The 15,317-nt window shown below is 44.7% G+C and overlaps 1 protein-coding gene across 1 annotated transcript in view; it reads right to left on the bottom strand.

The window, feature by feature from the left end:
• Positions 1-15,317, bottom strand: part of LRIG1 (leucine rich repeats and immunoglobulin like domains 1) — a 95,820-nt gene that overhangs the window by 19,599 nt on the left and 60,904 nt on the right. The window contains exons 4-9 of the mRNA XM_063347556.1: positions 14,163-14,300; positions 13,021-13,164; positions 10,635-10,778; positions 9,638-9,781; positions 4,515-4,658; positions 490-570 (exon numbers count right to left, since the gene is read on the bottom strand). Coding sequence (XP_063203626.1) covers positions 490-570; positions 4,515-4,658; positions 9,638-9,781; positions 10,635-10,778; positions 13,021-13,164; positions 14,163-14,300 — 795 coding nt within the window. The remainder of the gene's footprint in view (positions 1-489; positions 571-4,514; positions 4,659-9,637; positions 9,782-10,634; positions 10,779-13,020; positions 13,165-14,162; positions 14,301-15,317) is intronic.

Raw genomic sequence — 15,317 nt, 5'->3', positions numbered from 1 at the left:
GAAGCATGCCCAAAAGATCACTCTCAGACAGAGTATCCCACAGAAACGAATCCTGTTTCAATCCTCTGTTGTAACAGGAAATGGGGTGATTTTTCTCTTCTGTTTATTGTTATTTGCTGCATCAATCAGTGCTTCGCTGAAGATTGCAAGGGGTCTTTTTTGTTGCTCTTTGCTTTTGGAAGCAACGAATAGTTGTGCTGAATCTTAGAGATGAAAACAAGTTTCTCTTTCCTGTCTCTGAACTACAGTATGTGGCACTGTCTGTTCATCGCTTTAAAATTACTATAATCGCCTCATATCTGCTTAGAAACACAAGTGCTTGATAACCATTTTGCACTCTTGCAGTGAGCCTGCAAAACTACTGCATCTCAGATTTTCTGTTGATTTTTATCTTGTTCCAAAGGGAGGAAGGCTAAGTCGGAGAGACCCACCCCCCCACAGGCACGCAACACAACTGCTTTGCAGAACTTCAAACCCAGGGATACTCACAGCTTGCTCAGGCTTTCTAGGCCTGTAAAGGCTCCGTTGGTATCTTCTATTGTGCCTGAGATGTCGTTGTGGTCTAGTTCCCTAGAGAGAGGACAAGAGAGAGCTCATAATCAGTGTCTTAGTCCTAGGCTCATCGTTAAAAACAAACAGAAGAAAGTTTGACAAGGTCATGTGAAGAGCTTCCTATTCTCTCCTGACAGTTAGCAGAAAAAGCCGAGTCCTGCACCAAAGCAGCACGAATCACTTTTCCTGCAATGACCCATGCTGAGAGGGTGCATTCCAAAAAAAGAGCCCTAGCTTTTTCCTAGCTGCAACCCTCTGTTTCTGAGACAGCAGCAGGAGCAGGCAGCTACTTTTTAGCAGGTTGGTTTCAGTCCTTTTCTAATTCTGTGCATCCAAACAAAAAGAGGAAAAAGAAAATCAAGTCTCAAAACTAAACTGCAAGAAACAGGTCTCCTTAAATGCGACTAGCATACTATCATGAATTAAGATAACTTTGGCTATTCCAATGTATACCTGTATTTCTCTATAGCTATACCTTTGGAAGATGATTTGGTATATTTCTATGAAGCTGCATTTTTTTCTGGCAATGAACTTGAAAGCTCAACAAAGGAAAGCACTATCATCGCTACAGAAGCCTAACTCTCTGTATAACCACTTTAAAAAAAAATAAGTAAGAATTCCTTTTCAGAGTTAGCTTCTTTCGGCTTTCAAATTGACCATCAATTACAAGAGTCAAAGAGGTCTGAAGAAAAACAAGCACACAGAACAAACACAGAGATCCACAAAAGCTGTTTAAACAGTCTGTTTAAAAATCCTTCCCCTCCTAGCTTGAATTCCAGCTAGCAATGAATACCCAGCAACACAGGCAGAAATTTATCATTTTCAATGTTAAGTAAAAAGAAAGAAAAAAATAAATAGGCTTTGTTGGTTTTGTTACATCACTCTGATTTAAAATCTAGCAAAAACCCAACAACAAAGCAAACTAAACCCTCCAGATAACCCCCTGAACCCTCAGGTACTCCTTTCGCACCTTTTGAAGATTATTATCAGAACATTTCCAGTTTAAATTTATAAAGACCAAAAAAAGAAAAATATTTCCAAAATAAAGCCCCCTGCATTTTCCCAACATTCCAGACACAGGCATCATAGTGTAGCTTCTGGGCTATGCAGCACAAGTACACAATAACCCAAAAGAAGAGAACAGAAATTTAAAAAATCCCACAGTTTCAATACTGGCATGGTTTTCCCCAGCCCAGATGGGGCTGGGACTTTTGCTCTCAGTACCTACACTGCCTGCAGTCTTTGCTTGTTTCTCGGCTTTGGTGTGTGAACTAAAGATGTGAAGGGAGATGGCCAAAAGCCACAATTCCTATTTCTCAGCTGGCTTCAGCGTGAGACCTGAATCTCAGGTCCCTGGGGAACCCTGGCCTTAGCCAGCATCATTGTTGATGTCAGGGTGATCTGTGGGCAGGTCTATGCCAAAGGGATGGATAAAAACTCAACATCCCTGCGGGGTGTGAGCACATGTAATGCTGTGGTGGGATAAGAGACACATCCAGGAGAGACGCTTTGATGTGCTGACATTTTCAACACGATCTGAGCGGGGCAGGAGCAAATATATCCTCCTGGAGCTAAGTTTCTACATTTCCCCTATGGCTGCCAAGCCAGTGCTCATTGTTGTGTTTGTTTTTTAAGGGCAAATCCCTTCTCAGACATTTTTTCCTCTTCAGTTCCACCACGGGACTACCGGTCTTTGGACCAGCAAACCCTTTCCCATGGCAGAGACAGACAAGTGGGAACAGCCTGTAGGAGCTCTCTGACACACGCTTTTATTAATTGACTGCCACACATTGTGTTTTCTTGAAAAAGGAAAAGAAAATGGTATTGCTTGTTCATCCAGAGGCAACTCAAAGGTTTACTGTTAGAAAGGAGGAATAAAAACCTTTTTAACAAATGAGCGAAAATAGAGAGAGGGGAAAAAAAGGAGTGGGGTATTTTGGCCTAGGTCTCTTTGTATTCAAACTCCTCTCCCAGCCCCTGTTGCCAATTTCCTATTCTTTCTGGCTGGCTGAGCTTGAATGCTCGCAGCCTTGTTAATCATTGTGCTCCGAGGTCTCCGGGCCTGACCTCTATTTGAATAGCTCCACATTTCAGCAGTTTCACACCCACCAAAGGCTCCCCAACAATAGGCCATAATTAAAGCATGCTCGGGTCTTTTTCACCAGGTGCAGGACCCAATAGGCCTTTCTCTTTATTAAATTAGAGCTCGCTCACACACTCCCTCTCCTCCTCCCCCCTCGGTCCTAGACATAAAAGAGGCTCCACATTCACTGTAGAGCAAAGAGAACTACCAGCTCCCCTTCCCCTCCATTTTTCTTTGGAAACCTTTAGTTCCGGTCTTGACAGCTGCCTCAGAGAGGTCCCTTTCTGAATGCCCAGTGGCTGAAAGGCTTTGGCTTAAGTTTAAAAAAAAAGGAAAAAAAGCAAACAAAACCCAAACTCACTTTCCAGTCACTTCCTTCACTGTGAACTTCAATAAAAGAAAGAGTAAGATGCAAAAAGTACTGTAAAGAGGGGAGCTCTCTCTGTTCCCATTTCCCTTTAATTACTCAGGCCACAATGGGCTTCTGAAGAGGAATAAAAGTATCAAAGTGAGTTTTTTTCTTTTGAAGGAAGAATTAAATCAGCTTGTTGAACTCAACCAGCCTGGGAGCTTGGATGGTGCCATAACACAGGCTGTGAGAACTTTGTGGTGTGCCAGATGAAGGTGCTGAGCCTGCAGCCTCTGGAGAGAGGAGGAGAGCAACCAGCAGCTCTGCAGGTACAAATAAGGGAGACGGAGGCAACGCAGCTGCAGGAATGGACAATTCAAAGAACTGGATTCTCCATCTTCTGACATTCCTAAGGCAAGCCCAGATGTACCTCAGTCTAACGTAGCTCTTGGGCTTAACAGTGTGTAACAGTGTAATTCTACCACCAGCATCCCAGAGGAGGTCAGAGTGATCTGCCCAATGGTCTCTATTAGCCCTAAACTCTTAGAAGTTGCCAACTTCTAGATAGCAAGCTTGTTTCCAGTGTGACATTTCCAGGTATTACGTTGTGACAATGACTTTAAAATAAAAGTCTCCAGTAAATGGCCATAGCCACTACTGGATGCATCATTTTGCAATGCAGTATTAGGGCACACGTGACTTCTCTCTTGATAGCATGGCAACTTTTTTGTAGTTCAAAGGTTACCATGAAAATCAGAGCAACAGAACATTTCATGACCCAACTAAGCCCAATTCTGCACTTAAGAGAAAAACTTCTGGTTACTCTCATGGTACCTGTAGCAGCTTCCTGCTCCCATGGCTGGACCCACGACTGAGCGAAGCTTCATGTGTTGTCACACTTCTGGAACAATCAGATCCCAAGCCCAACCTCTGAATTTCTTTGTTTTGCCTTTTTTTTTTTCCTCAACACCATCTTAGCACAGGATTTTATATTTATTATTCAATAAAAAATAGGAAATAAGGGCACAAAAAAATGCTCCATAGCACATTTAAGAGGATACTCAATTCTCCAGCATTAGTGGAAGGAATCATTCCCTACTCCTCCTTCGTGTAGAATGACCCAACAGAAATTGTCCTTTTCTAAGAATTTCAATTAAAGTCAATACAATGCCAAGAGAAATTCTGCTATTAGCTGAAGGACCGAAACCTCAGGGATTTTTGCTCAGCTGGGCTAGATTCAGGATCCTGTCCTATGTTCCTATAATTTTACTCTGGAGCCCTCTGCTTTGAAAGCACCCTACACACTGAGCAGTCTAACTGCAATTCTCCTAACTACTCTTCATGAAAAAATAGAAGTTCACTGAAGTTGAATAATGGGGTAAACACAACAGCTGCTGAAGACAATTGAGCAGCATGTAGGGGACCTTGATGCTGAGGACACAGGCACCCAAAGCAACTGCAAAGAAGAACAGTTTGACAAACTCTGGAGGAAAAGCAGGTATTAGTTGATAAAAACTGGGGGCAACTTACAGGACGCGTAGGTTTTTGAGTCCCTTGAAGGCACCTTCTGCAATATGATTGATGGAATTGTGGCTCAGTCGTAGTACATGGAGTCCCCCAAGGTCTGCCAAGCTTCCCTCATCCAGCCTGGTTAGGTTGTTGTAAGAGAGTATTCTGAGGAAAAAACCCAACAGTCCTTGTCAATCCAACCAGTATTTTCCAGACTCCTCTGTGCCAACCAGTGCCTGCCTCCCACAACCACATTACATGAGGTGATACGTACTGGGTGGACACAAACAGCTTGATTAGGAAATAAGAATGCAGTCTGCAAATACTCCTACAAGATACCCACGGGGCAGCCTGGATGACCATAAGGGAGCAGGAGGCATTTGGTACCCAATTATAGCAAAGTCTTCTGTCCAGGCAACAGAGAGAGACTCCTCCAGAAGTGAAGGAGAACAATAACCTACCATGCATGCTGTCAGTAATAGTGGGCAGAAGCTACTCTTTCTCCATGGCCTGGACAGCTAGGTTAGGGTCAGGGAGCACCACCCCTCCTCAGTCCCCGGATGTATAGGTAACACTCAGGAATCAGTCCTGGTTGTGTTCAATCATCACTCCCGTTTGGACTCCCTACGCAGCTTACAGGAAAGAGCGGTCCCCTCCTTCCCCACACCCTGCAAGGTAGAGAGTGACATCAAACAGATGGATTTTGAAGTTCACACGCGCTCTTGGCAGGGTCCAGACTTCTGTATTCAGGAGGTGTCTTATCGTTCTGCACTTGTGCACAGCAAGCCCCAGGCGTCTGGGTGTGGGTGTCTTCACAGCCTGCTCCACCCCAGTCGAGAGCCAAAAGCATTTCACCACAAGGCAATTGAATGCTTCCTTTCATGCACAGGAAGGAGGTATCTGTTGTAAACCAGCCGCCTTCCCTCCCGCTCCCCTTTGTCAAGGAACGTACGGTCTGCTTGAAATCTTCTCCACTTACAAGTCACTAATGCTGGAGGGTTGGTTTTCTCCTAGTTTTCCATCCATCTCTTCCCCTTGCCTGTATTATCCCTGGTTTTGGAGATACTTTTCTTAAGTGCTACTCCTGTTGCGGTTTGGAAGCTGGTAGGAAGAAAGCTGTTTTTCTCTCCCTGCCAGGGTGCCGATGAGGCTTCTGAGATTTGACACCAAGGGCAGGGCATGGGAAGCTACAAGCCACTGCAGACACCTCACACAACATGCAACCACCTTCTGTGCAAGCAGTAAAGCTGCAGCATTGCTGATGTTGAAGGCCAGCTTGGCTCGTCAAATGAGGGACCACCTGATGTAGCAGCCCACACAGTCACTGGTCAGTGATCTTCTGCCTGAAGCATCCTCCCGCAGCTCCCCACTGTGAGTACATCCCTCCTGATCTCTGGATGTCACTGCAGCTGGGTAAGCCCTGCAGGGCCACTGGCAGGTGAGTGTGACCAGCAATAGCCTCAGCTGTAAGTTGCCTGCACACTGACACGTGGGGTATAAAAAGTGGCATTCGGCTACATGCTGCTACTCACATTTTCTCAAGCTTATTTCTTTACAAAAGGTTGTTGCATAGGATTTTCGAAATACCTTAGTGACTTGGGAACACAAGTCACTTCAAAAGATGTGAGGGTTTGGGCTGCCAAACTTTTCAAAAAGTGGAGTTATGCAGCTTTGAACAAGCACTGAAATCCTTCACTGTACAGACAACACACACAAAAAAAACCTCACTGAGTTCCAAACCTCCAAATTCCTCTTCTAGTACTGCCTGTTAATGAGTCTGCTTAAAAATGTGTTTAGGGCTTGCATGAAAGTCACTGCAAAGCCAAAACCTAAGTCAAAACAGACACATACTCCGAAGTACTGAGAGTGTCATTTACTTGGCACACGAGCTGTCTATCTTTTAGCTGTGTGAGTGGGCAGAGGGCAAGCTTTGGAAAAAATTCAGCAAAGATTAATGAGTTTGAAGAAGGTATGGGACAACATACTTTCATTCCTAAAGAAGCTGCAGTGTTAGTTATGAAGAACTGGCATCCGGTCAAAATTATGTCCTCACCTGCGATTAAAGAATTTGGCTTTTAAAAAAAAAAACAAAAGTAATCCTAAACCTGGCTGAGAAAAAAAATACTTCCTTTTGATTCTACACAGAAGAGTTCCTGCCACAACTGGTGAAGGCATGTTCCCCTCCGTCCGTCCTGACATCACCTCAAGATGGACCGACAAGCAGCAGCCTTTGGAGGGCTCTCTCAATAGATGCAACCAGATGGAAGGTTTCAGGAACTAACACACCTGGCAGTGGCTTCCTTCAACATGTAAGGGCTCTGCTTCCTGCCAACGGGACAGGCCAGTTTGCAAAACAGTGTGTTCCCCTCCTCAGCAGTTTGGATTATCTGGATTGAGAGAAGTCAGCAGGTCTCCGCTGCCTCCCCTACCTTCTCATTTCTCTACCAGTGAGAAATCACTGGAATGAACAAGTGGAAATGTTTGTCTGCACAGCCCTTTTGGCCTCGTGAGGAAATGGGAGAGCGGTACACAGAGCAGCATGCCAAAAGTGATACGTATAGGGGTTAACCAGAAACCTGTTCTGCAGCTGGGGCTCCTGCTGCCAGCTAGTTCTGGACCAGGTACATCTAGTGCATTTCATTCCCATTGACCAAACCATAAGTAAAAAGTGAAAGGAAAGACCCAGCAGCCAAGTCATCATTTACCTCTGATGAAATTCTATGCTCCCACTGTGGATTCTTCCATGATGATGATGACCTAGCACCTGACTGGCGAATACAATCAGCCCTTTCTCATGCCCGTAACAAGGCAGGAGCTCTCTTTCGTTGTTAACTTTTACATCAGACCAGAGCCCTGGGGTCACGTTTTCTCCCAACAACTGAAGGAGAAACAACCCATCCTTCAGATGACCACCTCCTTCCTTAGCACTGATAAGCAGGGGTCTGGACACTTCTCTTTCTTGGGTTAAGGATTTTGAAATTTATTCCCTGTACCACCAGAGAAAGTGTTTTCTGATAACTGAAACCCAGTAGGTTTAGCAATAGGGGAGGTGAGCAAGGATCTTTTAATAAGGAACGAAACGTACACATTCAAAGAAGCGCACAGAGGCAGTCTACATGTATCTAGTGCTTTCTTTCCTCACCCTTCAATTTCAGAGCAGACCTCTCCTACAAGTACTCTTTGGCTGTGGGAGTTTCAGTTAGGAGTATCTGATGGCTCCCTGCAGCAGCCTTACCCTAAAGGCAACACCTGCAAGAGCTTGTAATATTTTGCAGAGATGTGTGCTAACACCCACATAATCACCTTTCGAATCTCACTAATGCCTTCTCTGGCCTCACACTCTAGCACAATCCTGTTTGTCAGGCCAAGCATGCCCCAGTGGCTCCTACAACCTCACACTACCAGGCATTTTCCAAATCTACCCCATTCTGCACCAGAGCAAGAGTGTCCTGCGTTTGGTTTCTGCAGTTACTGCAGAGCATGGCCTCTAAGCCAGAACAGCTCACAGCTAGCACTACTTGTTGGCAAGAGATCCCAATCCACACCTGATAAATAAAGGACTCAGCATGATGTGCAACCTCTCATCTAAACCTTGAGGGTTTGCAAAGTGTCAGGTAGAAAAGGCAAGCATAGTTCTCCCCGAAAGAGTTCTGACGTTAGCCCTGCAAGATGCAGATGGGGTTTACCCATCCCATCTGAACCCAGGCCAAAACAAAGCTTCAACACAGGCACCAGATACTGGGTCCTGAGAGCAGAAAGCCCCTAAAATCTAGTGATCTCAATTTGGCTATTCTAGGGGTCCAACTGTGAGTGCCCTAGGACGGCAGACTCCCCTTTCTTGATGCTTCAGATTTAAGCAGACCACGGGCAGAGCACAGTGCTGATTCTGATCTGTTGCCCTCAAGATTTCTCCATTGACACTGCCTTAATCTAGAAAAATATCACTTTCACAGCATGTGAAAGAACTGTAGCTGTCTACAGCAAAAGAGGCACAGGCAGTTTCACAGCAATTTGAAAAATTAGGTAATTAAAAAATCACATATGTATTTAACTAAAACCAAAATTACAATATTTCCTTGTGCCCCCCCAAAATAATCCACATCTGAATGAATAATTTGGGTTCAACAGAAGATCACAGCTGGTTACTGGGCCAACACATTAATTCTACAGCTTCTAAACTTAAAAGACTGACATGTGTCATGTCCACCTACCTCTGAATCCCCATCCCAAACGACTAGAGACTCACAGCTGGGTAGGCAAGTACCAACCTTTAGTATGAGTCCAGACTGAGGCCTCTGAAAGCAGGAGGCTGCTTTACCGTACTGCTTTTTGGTGGATAGGAGAATCCCTAACGATGTTTAACAAGAGATTTCTGAGCACCAAGCAGAATGAATTACAGTTCCGCTAACCACATGTGTCGAGTTCTCCAAAGAAAAAAGTGAATCTTCTTTCCACAGTCCCACCAAGGGGATGACAGCTACTTCTGTAAATACTGCTAGCATCCATGTGTGTCTCTTCAGAAAGGCATTAAGCAGTGCCACAGACCGAAAAGACATCCTTGTGGGGCTGTCCTCAGCAGCAAGGATTTCTTTCATTTATCAAAGAGACTGTATTCACAGCTGGAAATCTCAGGAGAGCAAAGTCAATGTATTTACTTTTAAACAACTGAGCCCTACAGGAAGAGTAAAGTGTAAACAGGAGAAACAAGGAGAGCTGCCTTTAAAGGGCCAAATCTCTGCTGGTTAAAAACATGATTGTTCTTTGTAAATACAGAGGACAAAGCAAATCTTCCTTCAGGCTGTACAGTCATTATATGGCAAGCCGTGAATGTCTTGTAACTAGCTAGCTAAAAAGCACTGGCAAGCCGCAGATCACAAACTCTCCAGGTCTTTTGGCACCATATACTTTTAGTCAGTTCTAGTCTTTGTTTCTGGTGCAAACATATTTTAATCAGGCACTCTGAAGGTCATAACATCATGAATAAAAGGGCATCACTTAGAAGGCCGCAGTTCCTGCATTTCTACAGGTTGATACAGCAGAAGCTGTAAGCCTTTGGGACTGGGAAAAATCCTTACTCCCCGTTCCTGCCAACGTTACATTAGCATCAAACCCTGCGCAACCAACCACAACAGAAACCAACTTACAGCTCATGCAGCTTCTGACAGAAGCTCCAGCCATCGGGGTTGATGCGGGATATGGAGTTGTTACTGAGGTGAAGCTGGTGCAGAGACGAAAGGCCATAGAGAGACCCACTGTTTACTTCTGTCAGGCTGTTATACTCCAGGTGGCTGTGGAGAAAAATCAGAAGGAATTGACAGATAAGCAGCACTGGTTAAACGTTGAAGAATTTCCAACGAGGACTGGGATTTTAGCCATTCCTACACACCTTTCTACATACTCATGTGGATACCTGCATGTGTGGGCATTTCTTGGGCAAGTGAAGGATACAAATTCAAGGACGACACAAAGGAAATGACCAGAATGAGCTGTGACTACAGAGATATGCTCCACTTGCAAGTAAACTGGGCTTAAAGCCTCCCATTCAAGTTTGTATTTGCAGAGTCTCAGTTGTGTGACAGTGGCACCAGAAACATGCTGCCCTGATCACTTGTGACCTTGCAAACACAACTGAAAGCCAATCATGTTGGAAGTTTCAAGCATTTCTCCGCAATGCCTATTCAATTTTTTCTCTTGTATGGAAAGAACACACCGCTGAGACAGGCCAGATTGGTTTCTAGGTATCCCAAGAGGCAGAATAATCAGGTCTGCAACACAGAATTTCCACGTATCAGTCAAAACAAATTTGCAGAAGTGAGGTGAGCTTTTTTTTAAAGACCAACTGAGATCTTACTGAATGTTCAAATCATCAGACTTTCAAAGGAATACTGCCGCAGCTTGAAAAACAGGACTTTTTTTATTGAACATCTGGTAAAGCAATGAGCTTTAGTAAACTGTGGGTCAACTGAACAGAAGCTGCTGTAGTAGCATGGCAGAGCTCTGTGCACGCGGGACACAGAAAGAAGCACAAGGACTGGCACAAGCGCCTGCAGATGGGAGTCCTCGCGAAAATGCAGAGAAGAACACGATAGCAGGTGAAGTCTAGGCTTTTAAGGGAAAAAAGAGCCCATCTCTCCAACTTACAGAACTTGCATCTTGGCTAGACCCCAGAAAGCCCCATCAGTCAATTTGCTTATGTTGTTGCGCTGGAGTTTCAGGACTTCCAAGCTGTCCAGTCCCTGGAATGTCAGGCCTTCAATCAGGCGGATGCGATTCCGGTTCAGCTCCCTAAAATCACCAAGGCCAATACAAGTTTATTAAATCCCAGTCCTTTCTCACGAAATCATCTGTGCAGCATACAATGGGGACAGCAATGCCAACAACTCCTCTGTCAACGGTTCCCAGGAGAGAGCAGAAGCGCACCGGAAATTTTCAATCCCAGAGCTAGCCAGGGAAGTCAGCTGGGTGTGATCACTTAAATAAACTCACCCTGGGACAGATTTTCACTATAGAGAAAGAACAGAGACAGTGCGCCAATTCCTCCTCATCCCTCCTCTCTCTGCATTTCTTTTAAGCCATTTATCCTTTTCATCAATTTTCACGTGTCATCTTTTCACAAGCAGAGACACTATTTGAACCACTACAGTTGAACATCAGCATTATTTCCCTTATAACCCATTGTTTTTACAGGACTTGTAATCGCCCAGTAAAAATGTGCTTTGAAACAAGCGGATGCCATAAGAACTGTAAGCCCAAGAGGAAATGTTATGGCTAAGTTTGAAAGGAAAGATTTCAGTTGCCCTGACATATTTAACATTTTTTCGTATTATAAGAAACTAATAAAGAGTCAAGAAAGTTGTTTCCAATAGCAAGGCAGTCTTAGTATTTTGCGTATACAAAGTTCTCCAACTTAGTTCCCCCCAAGTTTTCTTCCTGCCCCCCGCCGCGAGTGAGGAGGGACTCCTAACTTTTGGGAATACCTTCTTTCTGAATAGCAACATGAATATCATCACAGCATACTTTACCAACCCATGTACAGTCTTATGGATTGCTAGACCCAGACAAACCAGGTGAAAACCCAGTTCCATAAAGTCAGTGGAAAACTTCATTGACGCAATGCACTGAAGTTCAAAATAGAGCTTTTAAAATGGATATCTTTCTGCACATACAAGACCAACCTAAGTAGTTCCCTATTCAGCATTTATGTTGAAGAAAATGGTGGAGCTTAAAACATCAGAACTTGTTTTGGAAAAGATGAGGAAGCCGTAGAAACTTTAAGCTTACATTTTAACTGCCTAAAAAAAAAAGTTGAACTTGCACTCGAGTGTAGTTAACGTCAAGTAAGCAATTAAAAAGTTGCAGGCCTAAAGCCTCTTGCCTTACTGCACTTCCTAGGCTATTAGTGAACTACGCTTTGCCAGAAAAAGGCAATCGTACACAAATTCTACAGCACATCATCTTTATCTACAGGGTTAAACAACCAACTGTGAGACTGTCTTTAAGAGTACCAATTACTCCAACTTCCAGTGAAAACTGTGCTCCTAAACAGACTGAGTTGACCCTTGTTTTTATTAGTTTTGCACATGATGCAGACAGTGAATTACAAGCTCTCAGTCAATGGACAGTAACTTCCAACCGAGAGGCAATGGACTTTTAAGATGCATACACTATTGTGTCACACACTTCAATCCAAAATTGGCTATAAATCCTCCTAGATGTATGCAAGCACAAATGCACACCCATACCTTAGACACATCTTGGCTTATGGATTTATCTCTCAGTCAAGAGGTTGTCATTTAGAGGTGTAAGTTCCAACAGCTTTTGTGGACTTTGTGTCAACAGACAGAGGTTGACCTTTTGCCTATCAAATTTGATGGAAAGACTGCAACAGGCCTCAGGCTGGGCCCATTTCTCCAACAGCAGCAGAAGGGAAAAGCTAAACCATTAGTACTACTATTTTACACATAAAGTATATTTATAGCTGCAGATGTCTATGCATCCCCATGCAGCTCCTGCCATATGGACCACAGGCAGGACAACGACGACGTGTGTGTTAACTCATCTAGAGTGCTATTTTCTCTGCCCAAGTATCACCGCACAGTTTAACAACCTTCCGTCATTACTTTTTTATTGCCGCACAAAGATACCTGTGTGGTCTTGAAAAACTAGCTGAGCTTTGTCACTGCAACAGAAACATCTTCCAAAACTCTCTTGTGCCACAGACAACGGCAGCATTTAAGGGAATGGATTTGTCTTACGCTGTCAAGCGCACAAGATGCTGGCGTCTGCTGCAGCATCCCTCCCTTCCCCCCTTATCAAAAGAAAGGCCTGAAAAGCCAATAGCTACAAGACAAAAAGGACCCTCTCCCAACATGTTCTACTAGGTGCTGGCAGAGGACTACCGCACAGTGTATTCTAAGTTTTATAGACAGCAGGTGAGAAAGGGTGACATTTGGTGTGTTTATCCTCACGGATGTTTTGTCTCCATAAAGTGTGGCTGAGCTTAATTAAAGTGCACATTTGTACTCACAGTTGTGTTAGCCTGGGTAGCCTGAACGCCTTGACAGGAAGCTGAGTGATCCTGTTTTTACTCAGACGAAGTGTTAGCAGGGACCGTGACAGACTATCAAAAGCACCAGGCTCCAGGGTGCTGATTCTGTTGCTCCCCAGGTAGCTGCAATAAATCACAGCAGAAAAATGAACAGTTCTGTCAGAAATCTCCTTTTATCAGCATTTGGTTGGTCTCCAGACAGGCTGGTGAAATTACAGAGGTTGGATTTCTGGCTGCGCAAAGAGCACAGTGCCTTTCCCAGAGCCCTGTGACGAACATGGAGAAGTGCTGCGCACTTCCCAAGAGGGAAGAAGTGCCCTCCTATTTCAGCAAGGCAAGAAGTAGGAGGAGAAGCCACAAACTGGAGAATATTCCAGTGTAGGATGACTCTATTCATTCCCCATTTTTCCCTCAGCATCTGTCCCAAGGTTCTTTCTTACCTGGACCCTAGTCTTAGCCACAGAGGCTGTTTTTACAGGATAACAGGCAAACAGCAGTCACACCGCCACTCTCTCATATCCTCTTACAACCAGGGGCGGAAACGTTGGTGCAAACTTTAATACAAGCAGATTATTTGTCTGCACCTCTTCAAAAGTACCTAAAATGTTGCCCTGAATAGGCAAACATCTCTATTGGGAGGGTGTTACTCTGCTTAATCCCCGGTTTTCTTCAAATAACCAATGAGAGATTTCTGCTCTTAACATTCAGTAGCCATTTTAATGATGAAATGATCTTTCTCCCTCCCCTCTTCCAGATGCATGTGGGCTGATCTGGGAAACAGCACATACACTTCCCACTAGGGAAGAGACACAGACAGTTTTTCTGGCTTCTAGGTTTCCTGCTGTAAAGACACCCATGCCTGAAGGAATCAGAATACCTCTTCTCTGCTGCAACATTACCATGCAATACAGATACATCAGAAAACAAAAAGACAGAGCTCAAAAAATAATCTGACAGTAGGGACAATGTGCTGCATTCTAATTCTCCTTTGCACCTAACACCCTGACGAATAACCCCATACTTTGTATGTTCATTCCCTCCCCTTTTTTTAAAGAAGGTTTGAGGCCCTTTTCTCTGCTGTGGTAACTCAACAAAAGCTGTTCCAAACAAGAAAAACTCACAGCTCCCTTATATGAAGTCCCTGCGGAAAGCAGCCGTTTCGGATTTCCGTGATGTCATTGAAACTCAGGTCCAACGTTTCCAGGGTAACATAGGGCTTCAGTTGACTTGCTTCAATGCTACGGATCCTGTTGTGATGCCTGAAACAGTCAGGAGGAGAAACGGAGACAATTTAGTTCTCTCGAAGAAACCAGAAAGAATATCTGAGGCCACAGCAGGCCCGCAGGCCGGCCCCCGAGTTCACACAGTCAGACTTGCAGAGCTTCTTCAACAGCTGTCTGAGGAGAAACCCGCAACAGAGAGACCTTCCCTAATCCCCACGCTGTTCCTATGGCTAGAGAGACTAGCTCACAGACATTTGCAAGCTTCCAGGCACTTTTTCTGGTATGGCACAAGACTCTTCTTTCTACAGAACTATTGATTCCATTCCTCAGTTTTTCTTCCAGTAATTTGGTCTTGGTCTCGTACAAGCCTGCACTTCCAGAACAGATTTGTTACACAGAAGGACTGCAGGGCTGGATTTTAATCCTGCAAGCAAGGAGTGCTGATCAATGGAGTACTGTGACCACTGCTGGGCTGCCCAGTTCAAGAGGGACAGGGAACTGCTGGAGAGGGTGCAGCAGAGAGCTACCAAGATGATTAGGGGACTGGAACACCTCTCTGATGAAGAAAGGCTGAGGGATTTGGGTCTCTTCAGTCTGGAAAAAAGACAGCTGGGGCGGGGCGATGTGTGTGTGGATCTTATCAACACCTATAAGTATTTAAAGGGTGGGTGTCAGGAGGATGGGGCCAGGCTCTTTTCAATGGTGCCCAGCGACAGGACAAGAGGTAACGGGCACAAATTTGAGCATAGGAAGTTCCACCTAAACATGAGGAGGAACTTCTTTACCCTGAGGGTGGCAGAGCACTGGAACAGGCTGCCCAGAGAGGTGGTGGAGTCTCTGTCTCTGGAGACATTCCAAACCCACCTGGATGCGTTCCTGTGCCACCTGCTCTGGGTGACCCTGCTCTGGCAGGGGGTTGGACTAGATGATCTCCAGAGGTCCCTTCCAACCCTATGATTCTATGATTCTGTGTTTTAAACAACGTACCTATGTTTTACACAGGGGATGGGATTTTCAGAGCAGGAAAGGGACAAGTAAATACAATCTCAGAAA

The sequence above is a fragment of the Chroicocephalus ridibundus genome, chromosome 10 (assembly GCF_963924245.1).
Source record: "Chroicocephalus ridibundus chromosome 10, bChrRid1.1, whole genome shotgun sequence".
Lineage (NCBI taxonomy): Eukaryota > Metazoa > Chordata > Aves > Charadriiformes > Laridae > Chroicocephalus > Chroicocephalus ridibundus.
The sequence above is the reverse complement of the archived record's forward strand: the minus strand, read 5'-3'. Positions and strand labels throughout refer to the sequence as shown.